Genomic DNA, 17,731 nt, shown 5'->3' on the forward strand with positions numbered 1-17,731 from the left:
CTAGCCCTGAAACACAATAGGGACATCCAAGGAAGTTGGCATTCGTTAAAGTATGACATTGTAGTGTGCAAGGTTTGTCATGAGGCATTTTGTATAGATGACAAGAGTATTATCTTGTTGAACCATTCTAGAACCCTGATCTTGGCAGAGTCCTGTAATTAACCATTTAGATCATATAGCACATTTATCTCCACCAGAGATCAAAGTTAATCAGCAAGCAAGTAGATTAGTTCATGATGGAAAACAAAATTATTGTTGCTACTGCCTTTTCTTGTAAGACAAAAAGTTTGCAGAACTTCATTACAGCAACCACGGCAATGTTTCAGAACCCAGTTGGCTAGCTTTTCCCAGCACTGTTGCAAAGTGCTTGACAGAAGCATCTTCGGGGAAGAGAGAAGCATGTTCGGCTCACGAGTTTAGAGAGAGCACGTGGCTGTGGTAGCAGTGGGATCCTGCGCTTGGTTTGTTTGTACCTTTCTTCTGACTCAGCTTGTTTTCTATGAATTATGCTTTTCAAGGTGGCATGGTGGTACGTGGCTATAAGTCTGTTATTTGGAAGACAAAGGCAGGAGGAGCATACGTCTTTTTTTTTTTTTTTTTTTCTCGAGACAGGGTTCCTCTGTGTAGTCCTGACTGTTCTGGAACTCGGTAGATCAAGCTGGCCTCGATCTACTTCCCTAAAGTTCAGAAATCCACCTGCCTCTGCCTCCCAAGTGCTGGGATTAAAGGCCTGAGCTACCACTCCCGGGCTAGAGACCAGTCTTAAGCTGCACGAGGCTGTACAGTTTTCTGAGACTACTTATATCTTAAGTACAGTCTGCTCCATTGATTCTTTTAACAAGTGTACATTGTGAACATTTTTGAAAGCGTTCTTACTGAGTTTTTAAGAATAATTTTGTAGGGTTGGCAGTCTAGGTATGAAGGTGACTTAAAATTTATTTCAAAAAAACCTATATTTTAAGTTGAACTTAGAATAAAGTCAGTATTATTATACCTTTCTTCCCTTCTAATCTTTACATTTCTAATGAGAACTCCACTTCATTTTTCTTTTCAATAAAGAAGTTGGTGGAAATAAAACTTCATTTGTAGAATTTCCCTCATTTTCCCTTTCTCCCTATCTCTGGCTGACCTTGAACCTCTGATCCTGTCTGAGCTTCCCGACTACTGGCATTATAGGCATATGCCACCATACCTTGGTCTACGGGAATTTTTCATAGTGCATTGTTTTCAAGAAGTGTGTGTGTTGCTGTCTTTCTCATCACTTCTTATGTCATATGATCTCTTTGGTTGTACTAGTCTTGAAGCAGTCAGTCACAAACCAGATAATAAAGATCTGTATTAGAAAATCTTGAGGAGGGTTAGATTTCTGCTCATTGTGTCCATATGTGATTGGTTTGGAAGTGACTGGCACTGAGGCTGGTCAGCTCAGCCAGCACTGAGTGAGGCTTTAGAGGCATTTCTCTCTTCATTTTTCCCAAAACTATTTTTCTCATTTCAAACTGTAGTGAGGCTGGAGAGATAGCTCAGCGGTTAAGAGCACTTCCAGAGATTCTGAGCTCAATTCCCAGCAACCACATGGTGGCTCACAGCCATCTGTAATGGCTTTTCACGCCCTCTTCTGGTGTGTCTGAAGACAGCTACATGCACCCATAGAAATAAAATATATACATCTTAAAAAACAAAACAAAACAGCCCCCTCTTCTCAAACTGTAGTGGATAGGTCGAAGTTCTGAACTGAGTTAGAAGTAATTTCATCAGAATTTTATCAGAAAAGCTTTAAAAGTTATTAGCTAACTGATCTTAAAAAAGGTTGTTAACCTAGAGTAAAAGTAGGTGAAATAACCTTTTCCTTTTCTTGACTTTTCCTGACTATGCTTAGAAAATGTAATGGCACAAGCCATGCGCTAAACCCGGAATCCTGTGAGTTATATTGAAGAGGAGTGGGGAGCTGATGATCTGTCTCCAGGGACAGACACAAAAGTGAGATCTCACTTAAGACTAATCCTTATGGATTAGTAATAACAATACTAAATCTAGATAGAGTATTTCACCTAGTGACTGAGTAATAGGCCTGGGGAGTGGGAAAAATGGAGTGTGCAAACCATACATCTCCTAGGAGAATACTGCCACCTTGTGTATATGTGATGATAGTCTCTAAGTACCCATTTTCTGTTGTTGCAACACGTAATTTTTCCTTTTCATATTTGAACTACTTCGTTCTGCAAGTTTGTAAAACATGTTTTAATAGGGTAGAATCAAGCCAACCTTCTTTTTGGCAGTAGGAAGAGTCTTGGGTTTTGACAACATCAATTTGGTGTGGTTAGCTTCAGGAATCTGAATGCCTGGGATATGATACTAATTTACTTCTGGTTTAGTTGTGGATAACTTCCTTTTAATGGAATGTTGGGAAAGCTAAGGATTTTGTATTCTTTATTGCAGTTTTCCTGGTGCCTTGAGATTGTTATTCTATAAGGCAAAGTTTACTCTGTGATGGGGAAGACATCAGGCACTAGACTTACTGAGATAGTTGCTCCTAGATTCTTAAATGCTTCCATCAGACCCAGTGCAGAGTGACCACAGTAAGACTTTAGAATAGTGACTTTGAGAAAGTATTAAAGTGATGAAAAGAGGGCTTTTAAAATTATTTTGGTTACCTGAGGGTATAACTTAGCAGGTTTTAAATATCGTCATGAGACTGGGTTGAACGTTCTCTAGGTAAAACTTCTTTATCTGGACAATGTGGGACAGGGAGGGCACTTTCTAAGGATCTTTTTAGATTTGGACTTTGTAACAAGTGAAGCTTTTACTCTCCTACAGACGTTGAAGCTGTAATTCACATCCAGGTACTTGCAGCCTTTAAATAGGAGGATAATTAGGATCAGTTGCTAAATTAGAGGTATGTTTTGGCTCGTGGTTTGGAGGTTTCCTTCTGAGTCTGGTACCGGTTGTTTTGGAGTTGCCACTGGTAAGGCAGCAAGCGGATCACCCTAAGCAGCGGATCACCCTAAGCAGCGGATCACCCTAAGCAGCGTGTGGCAGGGCAAAGTAGTCATTCTATGCTTAGCTGTAAGAGAGAAACTAGGGATGCAAAGTCCCCTTTTAGGACTTGTCTCTAAGGCCTCTAGACCTCCTACTAGGCCCCGCCTACTAAGGGCTCTACCATCTCATAACACTGTGCTCCCTGGGCAGTTTTCTTTAGTTTCTGTTTATTATTTGTCCCTGGTCTTTATTATTTTCTCACAACTGCTTCCAGTTGTTTCCTTCCCTAGGAGTTCACTAAGTCTGGATGTGCTCTGAGGTTGAGATATCAGCAGAGACATCCAGAGCTTCTTTCTCAGAGTTGCCTTTGCTCTATCCCAGAGCTTCTGATAAGGTTTGGTTTTTGTTTTCATTTGAGTCTAGGGATTTTTAAATTTCCTCCTTAATTTCTCCAGTTAACCACAAGAGTGCGTTGTTCAATCTTCGTTTGTTTGTAGAGTATCTATAGTTTCTCTTGCTATCGTTATTATCTAGTAAGATATACATTTTTTCTTTTTAACTTGTTAAGGCTTGATTTATGGCCTAAAATGTAGCACTTATATTTTAAATCTGCTTTATTAACATGTCTGCTAGTAGTCAAACTACTTTTTTTAAAAAGCCTTTTTAAAGATTGATTCTTTGAATTTTCCATCATTTACCCCTCAAACTACCTTATAAATTGGTCTATTTCACTGTAGCAGAAAAATTAAAAATTCTTATGTTTTTCTAACCCGGGTAAAAGTAAGTTTCTTGTTCAAGTGCATTCCTAGTTTTAACTGCAAAGTTATTTAGGCCATCTTATGTTTATTTACTTACACTCTTAGGGACCACACTCAGAAATTTGAGCATGCCAGGCTATGTCCCTACCTTAAACTCCGTATTTAAGATGAAACAATTGTCTTTAAGTCCACTCCTTCTCATCTTTTTTTGAGTGCATTACATTTGTTGATTGTAACTTACTGTGAAGCATGCACAGCACATTACAATGATTTTATATTTAGAATTGCTAATATGTAGGCATTTTCATGTTCTCATTTTTATTTCAACTAGTAGTAATGGGCATAAGGTCTTTTAAATGATTGTGAAAATTAAAAGCCAATGATACATTTCTTGGTTTTGAAATGCTTAGCAAGTTTTTTTAAAAAAAAGAGTTAAAAATTACTTTTAGTTTGTGTGTGTGTGTGTGTGTGTGTGTAAGTGTGTGTGAGACAGAGAATATTAATATTAGTTGTAAGGGACAAATTGAACACGAAAAGACTGAAACAAGGGAATAAGATAATTCTCTTTTTAGTATTTTTTACTTTACACCAGCTATGTTGATGACATGTATACCTATTGTGAGGTTAGCTAAGTGAAATTTTTTGGAGGTTTTGGAAAGAATATAAGAAAAAAGGGCTGAATTATGAGGTTGGCATCTAAAGTCTGTAACAAGATCTTGGTGTTTGTCTTAGTGGTTTTACATATTTTTTTAGTATTAAGTATGGAAATGATGATAGGTGCTGATAGTATGATTATGTAGAAACTCATAAAATGAAATGTAATCAAGTATACACGAGACACACACACACACACACAGAGAGAGAGAGAGAGAGAGAGAGAGAGAGAGAGAGAGAGATTGAATGTACTCGTGCGAGTGCATGAGCATGCATGAGAGCGTTGTATATGGGTATATGATATGCACATAGAATCTGGAGGTGTTGGATTCTCCAGGTAGTTCTGAGCCACCCCATGTGGATCCTGATTGCCAAACTCAGGTCCTCTGTATGAGCATCACACACTTTCAACTGCCGAGCCGTGTCTAGTACCAGGATAGGTCTTGTGTATATATATATATACATGTATATATTTTTTCTCATTAGGCAAGAAGTTATGAAATGGAATGGATGGGGCTATAATGATTCCAAGTTCTTATTGAATAAGAAGGGCCAGGTTGAGCTGACTGGGAAAAGGTAATCCTGCTTTTAAGTTCACTCTTTTCCTCCTTTTCCTTTTCTTATCTTTTTAAACATATGAAAAAGGGCATGATAATATGATGTTCCCTCCTCTAAGAAAAAGTTACCAGCATTTTGCTGTTAATTTCTTTTTATCCTATAATATTTTAAATTCTGATGTCATCATAATACCTATACTTTTATATCTTTAAAAATAAGCCTTTATAATCATTCATATATTAATATTATCACACTTCCAAAGTAACAAGCTTGTTATAATATCTAATTATTTAGTCCATATTCTCATCACCCCTGTTGTTTTACAGATGACTCCTATAGGGGATTTTCTGAATCAGGATCCAAAGAGTCACCCCTTGTCCTCCATGCTTTTGACTTATTGGAAGTGACTTTATATTTAAGTCTCGTAATTTACACCTAGGTTTGGGTTATAATGAAAGAGAACACCTTTAAGGTTACTCCGTAGAGCATTAATTAAGAGCAAAGAGGATGCAGTGGTGTTGCTGGAGACTGTTTCCTAGGGCAGTGGCTCTCAACTTTCCTAAAGCTGCCACCTCTCATGCAGTTCCTCATGTTGTGGTGACCCCTAAACCCTAAAATAATCGTCGTTGATACTTCATAACTGTAATTTTGCTACTGTTATGATTGTAATGTAAGTATCAGATATGTGATCCATGTGAAAGAGTTGTTCACCTCCCAAAGGCGTCATGGCCCACAGGTTGAGGACTGCTGATTAGGTAGTAAAAGAAGTAGAGAATTTATCTGCTAGCTTAGAGACTGGAAGATTGTACTACTGCCACTACACCCAGCATGGGTTCCTTAAGGCTTCATTTCTTAGATTGTTGAATTCTGATCCAAACACATGAGAGAAAGGAAGAAGAGGTGTACTCTGTAAGCTCTCGAAGGTGGGCATGGAGAAGGTGGGCACTTGGCGTAGTCACCTTAAGGGTAGTAAGTTCTCCCCTCGCTTCAAATTTATACACGTGGAAGCAGGAGCTGGGAACTCTGGGAGGACAATATTCAGTAGACAGCAGTTAGTTAATGAGACTTCTAGGAACTGCTTGATCATTCCTAGACATAGACTGTAAGCTTCACTTTTAGATAACTCTCTCTAGCATTCTTTATCTACTTTGTACCTTAGGTACCCTCTTAGTGGCTTGGTTTTACCGACTTTGAGAGACTGGATCCAAAACACTCTTGGAGTAAATCTGGAGCATAAAACTACCTCTAAAGTAAGCAAATAATAGTTATATCATGTTCAGTTGTGCTTTTTATGTCTAAACAATTAGTTATTGTCATAATTAGTTACATTTGTTCAGTACAGTTATCTTGTTGAGAAGCCAATGAAGTTTTTGGCATTTCTTTATGTTGTCATTATTTTTATTGCTATTTTGTAATACATGAAGTAGTTAACTCATCCATCCAGTTAGATATGCCATCCCATAAGTATGGACTGTCTTATGTGATATTATGCACCGTATTCAGCATGTGATTGTTTCTAGGAGCTGGAAATGGCTCAGTAGGTAAGAGCACTTAATAGTCTTACAGAGAACCTGGGTTCAGTTCTCAATGTCCACTTGATGGCATTGCTGCTTTTAATAATTTAAAATGCTAGGCAGAATATTTGTTGGGATTTGTATGGTTATTTCCTCTTGGTAACTAAAGGATACATTTTATGAAGGTAAGACCACAGCCTCCCACCTCCCATTCCCATCTCCATTAACTCTAATTGCTGTTTCCATGGCTCTTAGAATAGTGCCTGGCCTTTTGGAGTAAAAATTAATACTTATCTGAATGAATATAGTATCTTAAGAGATTAAGAAAGTATAGAAATATTGGATACTTTTGTTTATATTTTCTTATAGATTCTTTATTCCAAATACTGTTAATTTTCTTTATATTTAGTTGTATATATTTAACATGCTGTTAAGTGCTCTTAATTAGTATACCTGATCTACTTTCTTACTAAAGTAGCCCTGCACATGTGGTTGTTAATCTTATTAACATGGGAAGAAGCTGAGGCTCAGGGAGGTTGAATGACGTGCTCAGTGTGGTTTAACTTTACAGTTGAAGGTTAGGCTTTAAGATACCAACTGAAATTGAGTACCAAGTTTATATTAAATCGTGCATTTTTAAACTGTCCAATAATAGTAGTTTTACTACTTAATATAAGAGTTTCTGTACAACATTCTAAAATGGTCCTTGAAGAGTAGGAGATGGTAAATTTTATCTACAGGTGAAAAATTTTAATGTAAAGCACACCTAGTACCTTTAAACCAAAGGTTTGAGACTTCCCTGTCTTCTCTATTGTTGATTAGTCTTTATTGTTAGTAACAAAGGGCCAGTCATAGAAACAAAGAGCAAGCATTGTCCTGTTTCATATATTATGGGATATAAGAACCAAATCATTTGTACTTTGCTACTGTTACCAAGTTGGACTCTAGTACTTGATATGTCATATATTGAATGTTAAAAAAAAATCTGCATCTTACAATCACTCTCCTAACAGAGGGGATCAAGATTTATTATTTAGAAATAAGTCAAAGTTACCAATTTTATATTTTTAGACATCCATAAATCCTAGTGAAGCACCTCCTTCTGTTGTGAATGAGGATTTCCTTCAGGAACTTAAAGAAGCTCATATTTCCTACTCACAGGAAGCAGATGATCGAGTGTTTAGAGCTCACGGTAGGCTGCTCACCCTGGGCTGCTCATGATCTCACTGCTCACCCTGGGCTGCTCACCCTGGGCTGCTCACCCTGGGCTGCTCANCTGCTCACCCTGGGCTGCTCATGATCTCACTGCTCACCCTGGGCTGCTCACCCTGGGCTGCTCATACTGGGACTGCTCATGTTTACACTGTTTATCTTGGGGCTGCTCAAGCTAGTGTTGCTCACTCACAATGGGCTGCTCACTCTCACACTGCTTGTGCAGGTGTGCATACTGGGCTGCTCATACAGGGGCTGCTCACATTAGCTTTCTGTCTTTATGTAGAAGCTTCCTATAAGTTAAAATTGTTTTGCATTTTTCTTTTTACACAACAAAACAGGTCATTGCCTTCACGAGATATTTTTGCTCAGAGAAGGGATGTTTGAGCGGATTCCTGATATAGTTGTATGGCCAAGTAAGTTGTTTTAACTCTTTGTATCATTTTAGTATAGATGTTTCCATTATTTTTCTGAGGAATTTATTAAGTTTTAATGTGAATTAAATGAAGGTAACAGAACCTAGTGTGTCTTTGCATGAGGGCAAGTTTTGAGAGAACATTGCAGTTTGCAACAGTGCATTTTGAGGCATTTGGTCATCTTAGTTCCAGATGTGGAGATAGTCGTTTTCTTTTATAGACGTTCACATACATAAGTGGAGGCATGCGTACTTATCTATGAAATCCATTGTAGTTGTCTTTAAGGATTTTATTATATGGGACTTTCCTGATTTGAGGTTCATCCTTCAGGCAGGACCTTTTACCATCGTGACTGTCAAATAGTGTGGATATTTTTTGTTTTCATGCACTGATGTAAACTATGTTTCCACTGGTGTGTGTGTGTGTGTGTGTGTGTAAAACCCAAAATTTCCTTTAGCAAAATTAACTTAGTGTGCTAGTGAGAAACCTCAGAAGATAGTGGTTCTTGCCTTATAAGCTTGACAGCCTGAGTTTAATTCCTTGAATTTGGTCCCTGAATCCTACATACCGGTGGAAAGAGAACATTACAGAGAAATACAAAGAAGATACCGTATAAAAGGGTGGGTGGTGGGGCAAGGGAGTGGTTTCTGATTGCACAGTCAAGGAAGGCTTTTAAATAAGTTAGTTACATTCATAGATTCCATTCTGTCTTAACATATATATATATATATATATATATTTTTTTTTTTTTCCTGATTTTGTCCTTCTCTGTGTGTGTCCTTGTCTGTGTATGTATGGTATGGTGTGTGATTATGAGTGTGTGTGTGTACACAGTGTACCTGTGTACATGCATGCAGAAGCCAGGGCAGGACCATTGGCTATCTTCTGTCTCTTTTCCTTATTGCCTTAAGAGAAGGTTTCTTACTGAACCAGAAACTCAACATTTCTGCTAGGCATGCTGGTTACTGAGCTCTTAGGATTCATCTACCTTTGCTTCCCATCTGCCCAATGCAGCAGTTATAGGTGTGTGCATCCATGCCTGGTTTTTTATGTAGGTACTGGGGAATTGATTTTAGGTCCTTATGATTGCAAGCAAGAGCTAATATTTATGGAGCTATTTCTTAACCATTACCTATTATCTTTTACACTACTAACAGTAAGCTTTATAAACTTAATCTGAAAGCTTAAAAGTAGATTTTGATTAAAAATTGCAGTGAGCCTGAAGTTTCTTGGTAGAGTATGTGTTTAGCATATGCAGAGTCTCAGGTTTAATCCCCATCAAATACCCAACAATGGAACTATACAGAGGCTAAGTGTTTACAGCTAACTGAGATAGTTGGAACATTTGTAAAACAAGTTCTGTGCTTGCATAAATATTTATCAGTTTGTCTGTTTTTCCTAATACTCTTTTTTCTCTTTTAAGATCTTAGCACTTAATATTACAATTTTTTAGTTTCCTTGCCTCAAAACTTTTTGTCTTCCATCTGATACACTGTTAAGTAATCCCTGCCATGTTGCTTCCTCTTTAAAACTCCTTCATGTGCTAGTACCACAGACAGCTGGAGTAGGACTATCTTATTTGACATACAGTCTTCCTCAGAGAGTTGTTATGTAGATAGCTTTAGCTATAAATATAAAGGAAAGGAATTTGTGTGCTACTCTAGTTTGTGTAAGATTTTACTGTTTTTTTTTTTTTTTTTTTTTTTTTTTAGGAATTAGGAAACAATAGTGCTAAAGTTAATTGGTGAAAGTATGAATGTGAACTGTGCTGTTTACGTGGTTTGAATGTTACTATTCATTTAAACAGGAAATAAAACGTCCTTCCAGTAGGGTTTCCTAGCTGACAGTACCTACTGAACCAAATGATCAAAGTTAAGATTACGAGAAATGAGACATGGCATAGCACCGCTGTGTGAGGTGCCTACCAACTGTTTAGTCTCTGTTGAATCTCAGGGAAACAAACTAAGAGCTTTGTTTGAAATAACTGCCTAAAGTTGTTCAGAAATGTCATTGACATAAAAGTCAAAGAACCAGTGTGTGATTTCAGGCTTGACTCTGGTCCGAAAAGGGATGCTAGTGGGATATTAGAGGAAGGACTGTAGATTGTTTTGTCTATGCTATTTGATAGGTTTTGATAATTAGATCTTCCTTTTATGAGCTGTTAATGTTTGGGAATGTGACATGAAGTGCCGCATTATACTTTTTTCTAAGTCTGAATTGTTAAAACTACAGAGAATCTTGTTTACAGCCATTTAACATGGTATGAGTAAATAAGGAAAAGTTAGGTGTTCAAGAGCTTTTTACTGACCTTTAGTTTGTAATAGTATGCACATTTTATTTATTTATGTACTTATAGTTAATATATTTTCCTTTTTCAACAGCATGTCATGATGATGTAGTTAAGATTGTGAATCTAGCGTGCAAATATAACCTTTGTATCATACCAATTGGTGGTACGTATTGTGTTTTTCAATTTTATTATGGTTAAATTTGTCCTATTTAAAATATTTGTACTTTTATTTATATCCCTTGAAAACAAGCTTTTTTGTGATGATAACATAGTGATTGCAAAGAATTGGTTTATATGATCATTTGTGTTGTAAATACAAGCTGCTTGAGCTGTTTATCTCTTAAGTCATGTTTTTCTTCTGTATGGATCATAGGTAAAGATAGTTTTTAATGCTAAATAAGAAAATGTTCATTTAATAATTAACTTTTTAATCTGTATTATTTTAGTCTTTGTGGGGATCATTTTAGTCTTTCAAGGCATCCAGTGTCATCTTTGGAGGAGCTGAATGATCATAGAGCACCAGGAGAATTAAAAGTTTGCTAGTGCAGTGATGGCTTGTCAAGGCCTCTGACTACAGAAAGCTAGCATTATGTTTTCATTGTAAAGTAAATTGGTCTTTGAGTTTTTGTTGTTGTTGACTGTATGATTTTTATAAGCCAAAGGAAATTACCTTCACTTTTTTTTAAAAAAGGTATAGTTATTATATTTAGATGAGTACACTGTAGCTGTTTTTAGACACTCCAGAAGAGGGCATCATATCCTATTACAGATGGTTGTGAGCCACCATATGGTTGGTAGGAATTGAACTCAGGATGTTTGGAAGAGCAGTGCTCTTAACCACTGAACCATCTCTGGAGCCCCTGAGATTTATTTTGTGTTTGTGAGTACACTGTCACTGTCTTCAGACGCACCAGAAGAGCTCATCAGATCCTGTTACAGATGGTTGTAAACCACTGTGTGGTTGCTGGGAATTGAACTCAGCATCTCTGGAAGAGCAGTCAGTGCTCTTAACCACTGAGACATCTCTCCAGCCCCCAACCTTCACTTACTGTATTGGCATTGGTGAATAGAAATTAGACCTCAGCAACTCTAGGAGTCCTAGACTCCCTCTCCAACTGATACTATCCCTTTAGTTAGTGTACAAAGGCACCACAGTACCACTTACTATGAATTTTTCTTTTATTGAAATGATGTTCTAAACAAGAGGTGGTTCCAGCCACAGGTACTGCACTTGCAATTGGCAGTCTAACCTGGTGAAATTAAGTTGATGTATTGATGTATACAGATTACTTCTTTTAGCAATTGAATTCCAGAGGTTTATTTTCCACATAGACTGTATGAAAATAGCAATTAAATTTTTATTAATATGGGATGATTGTAGTTAAAAACTTAAAATATTGTATTATTCATTGTTAAGACATTTATCCTTTGACAAATTGATAAGAGGAAATAGGAGTATACTGTTTAAATATTTCAACATATTATTTAGCCTATTTTATGATCACTTTTCACTAAAGAATATGAAAATTTGCTTTTTAGTACCATGATCTGGGTATTTAACTTTTTATTTTAGTCTATTAAAGCTTTTTGCATAAGACAGTTACTGTAAAAGAAAGACAATTATGTAACTATAGTAGGAAGAAGTTGATGGTACTTCTAGTTGTTCAGGACTTGTCTTTTTTCTTTTAAGCTTCCTCTTCACGGTGATCAGTAGCTTAGATCTTTGCTAATTATGTTTTTGGAGTTCTACAAATTGCTAGGGCTTTCCATGTGTGTCATATCCAGGGATGGAGCCATAGCCCATTGAGTTCAGTTCCATAGTAGTCTGCATTTGCCACTCAGCATAAAATAAAGGTGAGTTTGTTTTCAGTGTGTTAGCTTTTGCAAAGTAGAAATAGGTGTCAGCGCTAGCAGACCCATTTGTGTTCTGTGTACTAGGAACTTGTTCCAGAAATGTAGTGGGAGCAAAATATTTAAACACAAAGTTTTGTTTCCTGTTTTGACAGGAGGAACAAGTGTGTCCTATGGCTTGATGTGTCCTGCAGACGAGACAAGAACAATAATTTCTTTGGACACTTCACAAATGGTATATGATATTCTAATTATGCTTTCTGCTTAAGCATCATTTTCTAAATACACTATTTTACTGCATGTTCAGGGAATCAGAAGCTAATAAGTTCCCTTGTTCTAAGGCACAGATCTTGGTGCTTTAGTGCCAAGTTAGTACGTACATTGATCATTTGAGAATCATGATTGTAAAGCTTGAGACAGTGGATAACTTGAGTAATGTGCACTTACCTGCCTCCCAGACTTAAACTGATGCTTTTGAACATTTGCTGTGGATGGGTGTGAGAGCTGTACCATGTTAAGGTTTTAACCTGGGTTGAATTTTACCTTTATAGTCCTAAGTAGCAACTTTGTGGTTTTTTAATTTGCACCTTCTCTGAAGAGCAAGGTAGAGGTAACTGCCTGTGCCCCATGAACGTTACTAGTGTTTCACTGCATTTGCTCTCTTTTAGTTTTTAGAACTTTTAAAAACAAGGCTTGATGTGCTGCTTTGTACTTACTCTCTCTCTCTTAAAAAAAAACATTTATTTATTATATGTAAGTACACTGTAGCTGTCTTCAGACACACCAGAAGAGGGCATCAGATCTCATTACAGATGGTTGTGAGCCAACATGTGGTTGCTGGGATTTGAACTCAGGACCTTCGGAAGAGCGGGTCAGTGCTCTTAACCGCTGAGCCATCTCTCCAGCCTTCTGTCTCTTTTTAAAAAAGGTCTTTTTCTCATTTAACTACTGTATTTTTGTCACTCTTGTTAAGTCAAAATCATTTTCTTATGCTAATTTATATAGTCCACACTTATTTTTAAGGATATCTTTATGACAGTTGATGACTTCTGATGAATCTCTAGAAAAGGGTCTCATGAACTTTGGATGTTTCTCCTTAGGTCTCACTTTCACCGCAAGTGTGCTTTCCTTTTGCCCAACATTACTGATTTTGAAGAAAATAGGTTATTTGTAGTATGGAATGGTGTCATTAACTACTCTTTTAGGCCCTGAATATATATATAGTCTAATAGATTCCTTGCTCCTTTCCTCCCTGCCTTCCCTTTTATGGTGCTTCCCTCTCCTTCACAGAAAGCTTATCTTATAGATAGATATGACAATGTGTTCTTTAATACATTTAATTTTATTTAAAAATCAACACATAAAACTGTGTATGCTTTGGGCTTATCATTTTAATACATGTTCATGTATCCTTTGTGGTGCCAAAGATAACCTTGAATTCCTGACTCTACTATCTCTGCTTCCCAAGTGCTGACACAAAGGTGTGTGCCATCATGCCTAGTTTTATGCTATCCTGGAGACTGAACTTCACTTCATGACGTAGGCCAGCACTTGCAGACTAAGCTACATCCTTAGAACCTGTTGGTTTTTTGTTTTTTGTTTTTTGAGTTGTATAGTACATACTGGATATAGCATATATATATTTTTTCTCTAGATTTTTTTTTTTATCAAAAAGTATGTTTCAACCTCAGTTGGTTAAAACATATGTTAGTGCAAGTATGTAGTTACCTCAAGAGCCAGTCTATTGATATATACATTGAATGTAAATTATTATCTGAGTTTTCATCAAATTTTCAAATTCTTTGTCTTTTATTCTACAGTTAAATGCTGTTAATTTAGCTGGTATAAGACCAAAGCTTGACTGTGTTATAGTTATATTGAAATTGTTGTTGTCTTGTAGTGCAATTTTGTTTTATATAATAGATTTTGTTTTATATAATAAAACAAAATACATTAATGCTTGCTATAACTCTATAAAGGAAATATTTATGTGTGTTAAATTTTAGAATTTTGCATTTTAGAATTTAGGCACTCTACTAATTTTGTATTGTCTGTTGTATTTTTCCCCTTTCATTATTAACTAAGTTTATATTACTATTAAGAAATGGAATATGTCAAACATACAAATAAAACTTTCTTGGGATTCAAAAGAAGATACACATATGTAATATATATATGAGTATGGTTAACTAAAAATGCCAGAAAAATATTTTATTGATAGTTATTTAGTAAGAGCAGTTGTTGCAGAGAGTATCCAGCTCCTCTTCCTGCTCCTTTGAGACAGGGACAAGGTCTGTGTTGCACAGGCTGACCTCAAGCTTACTGGGTGGTGGCGGATGACCTTGAACTCCTGACCCTCCTGCCTGTAGCTCTGGAAATGCAGGTGTGCACCACCATTTTGGCTCAGTTCCTTTTTTGGAGCATGAGGCAGGAATTTGTTTTGTTTTCTACAACATATTTCTGGCTTTTTATCTTGGGTTTTTTTTTTTTTAAGTGCAGAGATGCCATGTATTTAAATATATTAGCAGGTGTTTTTTTCTGCCCTATTTTCTGATTCTTAGATATGATTGTTAACAGTAGTACAAATAGATGTTTCCCATATACTGTTTTCTATGTGGAATATCTTATTTATTCCTTTAGCAACCCTGTTATTATATATTACTACTGTCAGCATTTTACAAATGAGGACTCACTAAGACTAGCTAGTTACTAGATAGCTAAGCAGTGACTTTTAGTTTAATGTCAGCACAAAGATGAGTGTATGTTTTTATCCAGTGCATGCATAATGTACTGCTCTTGTTGCAATGTCACAGCATAGAGTAAGGGGGGGGTTACTTTCCTTACTTCTCATTACTACCTTGTTACTGAAGCTTTGAATTTGGAACTTAGATATTCCCCAAGAAAATGTTAATGGCTCAAAGGAATGAGACTTCTTTTCCTTTGTAACAGAACCGAATTCTCTGGGTTGATGAGAACAATCTGACAGCTCACGTAGAGGCTGGGATAACAGGACAAGATTTGGAAAGACAGGTATGTTATCTCTTTAATTAAGCTTTTCCAAACAGTGATTTTCTGTGTCTGAGCTTTCCACAATACATTATTCACTCAGTGAATTTGCTCAGTTTTTATTGTAGGTTGAATCAGAAGTGAGAGTACAGTAGTGAATGAGACACTATCCCCTACCCTCAGGGGCCTTATACTGGGATAGAAAGTTGGAGAAATAGACAATGGATGATTCAGGCTAAGTAAGACTAGATTTAGCTTGTTTGTGTCATCAAAAGGGGCCAGGTAGGAAGAACTTGGACAATTATGTATCATAGAAGTTTGACATTTAAAATGAGACTTCAATAAAAGGGAACGAATAAGAACAAATTATGTATGAAAATGCCACAATGAAATTCACTATTTGGCATAATAACTTTAACAATTAATGAGATAAAATGAGACTAGAGAATGAGTCAGAGTTAGGAGAAAGGGGCTCAGTCCTGAGAAGGAAAGAGTGTGCAGGAGCTTTAAGGGTAGCATTACTTTTGGAACCCTTAATCTTTCTACTCTTTCTCAGTATTTAATACGTTTTTAAAGTTTCCATCTATGGATTCTAAGCAGGCAGTTGTTAAATGAATTGGAGAGATGGCTCAGAGTTTCAGAGCACTGGCTGGTCTTCCAGAGCTTCTGGTTTAATTCTCAGCAGCTATGCTGTAACTCACAACCCTCTGAAACTTCAGTTCTGTGGCTCCATCGCCCTTTTCTGGCCTCTATGGGCACTGCATCCATGTGGTGTCCAGACATACATGATGCATGTGGTGTACATAAATACCTGCAGACAAAATACCCATACACATAAAAATAAGAATCTAAAAAAAATTAAAAATTGATTTTTAAACTTCCCTAAATATGGTCAAGATATTTGTAATCCAGCTTTTATAATAAAAAATTAGGAATTGGAATTTGTTGGTTGACACACCAGTCCCTGAACACAATGTGTGGTTGTTGATTGTATTTTTATCTTCTTTCCCTATTTTTTTTTAAAAAGATTTATTTCTTTATTTTATGTATATGAGTACACGGTTGCTCTCTTTTAGACATACCAGAAGAAGACATCAGATCCCATTACAGATGGTTGTGAGCCACCATGTGGTTGCTGGGAATTGAACTCAGGACCTCTGGAAGAGCAGTTGGTGCTCTAACCACTGAGCCATCTCTCCAGTCCCCTTTCCCTATTTTTTGAGATGATTAAAGTTGGCCTACTTGACACTGATTCTTGAAAAATTTATTACAATACTGAGAAAGATTTTTGAAATATTAGAAGTTTCACTTATGAGTAGTTTTTGTGAAATTATAGACAGCAAATACTGACAGCTGCCCAACTGAGGCTGTTTACCTTCAGGGTGGAAAGGAACTACCTGCTTAAACTGAGCAGAGAGCTTCAAACAGCGCAAGACTTTATATAGCGAACATAAAGGACTGGTTTGAACTTTGATAATATTCAGTGAAAGACATCCAAAAGGCCTGGATTAGTCCACTATTAGCTTGAGTGAGAGATGTTATTGACTGCTATTTTCTTTAATAACAAAGAATGGCCTTTTGGGCTTCCAGTTTTATATCCTTTATTATAGCATTTGATGTAGTATTTTAACCTTTCCAAGTTTTCCTTCTTTTTTTTTTTTTTTTTAAGGTTAGAAATAAAATTCAAGGAACATATCTCCTTGGAATTTGAGTGACATTTCCTCCAGGAGGTGCTTTGGAGATTTCACCCGCTAGTTGGTTTCTCTCAGTGTGACACAGACGCACCCGTGTCTGCAGTGGCTGCTGCAGGCTGGTAGCTGTCTCTACTAGATCACCCCACCTTAAACTCCTGTGCCCTTTAGTCTATAATTCAGATGAGACAACCAGCTTAAAATGTCCTGTTTGTTCCTCAGATAAGGCTTAAAATGATACAAACAGAAGCTGAGTAGCAGATTTTAATCTCTTTAACTTATTATTACATTGGATTTTAGTATGCTTAAATGTTAAGGCATGTCACTAATGTGCCAGATAGGGATGTTAGGATTTCTTTGGGGTTTATTATAGCTTTGGCGACTTTTTTATTAATAATCTGAGGATATGTGAGCTTACGTTTTTTTCTTTCCAGAGATAGCATCGTTCTTGTTTTGTTCTTGTTTCAACTAGCTACTAGCCCTTCCTTTAAATTACAAATACAGAGCTTAGCTGTGTGACCTCAGGCAGGCTACTAACCTTTATGCTTCAAATACATCTATTGCAGCAGCCACTGCAGGCACAGGTGCTTCTGGGTCACAGTGAGAGAAGTGGTGATAGTGGTACCTCTCAAGGTGTTGCTACACATTTAGAGCTTCATTCCATTAATTTCTATTAAACATTTTATTTCATTCAGGTACAGTAAGCTTTTATGGCTAAAGATTTCCAAATTTAGCCGGGCGTGGTGGCACACGTCTTTAATCCCAGCACTCAGGAGGCAGAGGCAGGCGGATTTCTGAGTTC

General features: G+C 36.8%; 1 protein-coding gene across 1 annotated transcript in view; it reads left to right on the plus strand.

Annotated features, from left to right (window-relative positions):
• Agps (alkylglycerone phosphate synthase) overlaps positions 1–17,731 on the plus strand; it is a 98,442-nt gene that overhangs the window by 13,900 nt on the left and 66,811 nt on the right. The window contains exons 2-8 of the mRNA XM_021156099.2: positions 4,878–4,967; positions 6,109–6,199; positions 7,535–7,655; positions 8,017–8,091; positions 10,473–10,544; positions 12,388–12,467; positions 15,182–15,262. Of these exons, the coding sequence (XP_021011758.1) occupies positions 4,878–4,967; positions 6,109–6,199; positions 7,535–7,655; positions 8,017–8,091; positions 10,473–10,544; positions 12,388–12,467; positions 15,182–15,262 (610 nt within the window). The remainder of the gene's footprint in view (positions 1–4,877; positions 4,968–6,108; positions 6,200–7,534; positions 7,656–8,016; positions 8,092–10,472; positions 10,545–12,387; positions 12,468–15,181; positions 15,263–17,731) is intronic.

This window comes from Mus caroli, chromosome 2 (genome assembly GCF_900094665.2).
Source record: "Mus caroli chromosome 2, CAROLI_EIJ_v1.1, whole genome shotgun sequence".
Taxonomy (NCBI): Eukaryota; Metazoa; Chordata; class Mammalia; order Rodentia; family Muridae; genus Mus; species Mus caroli.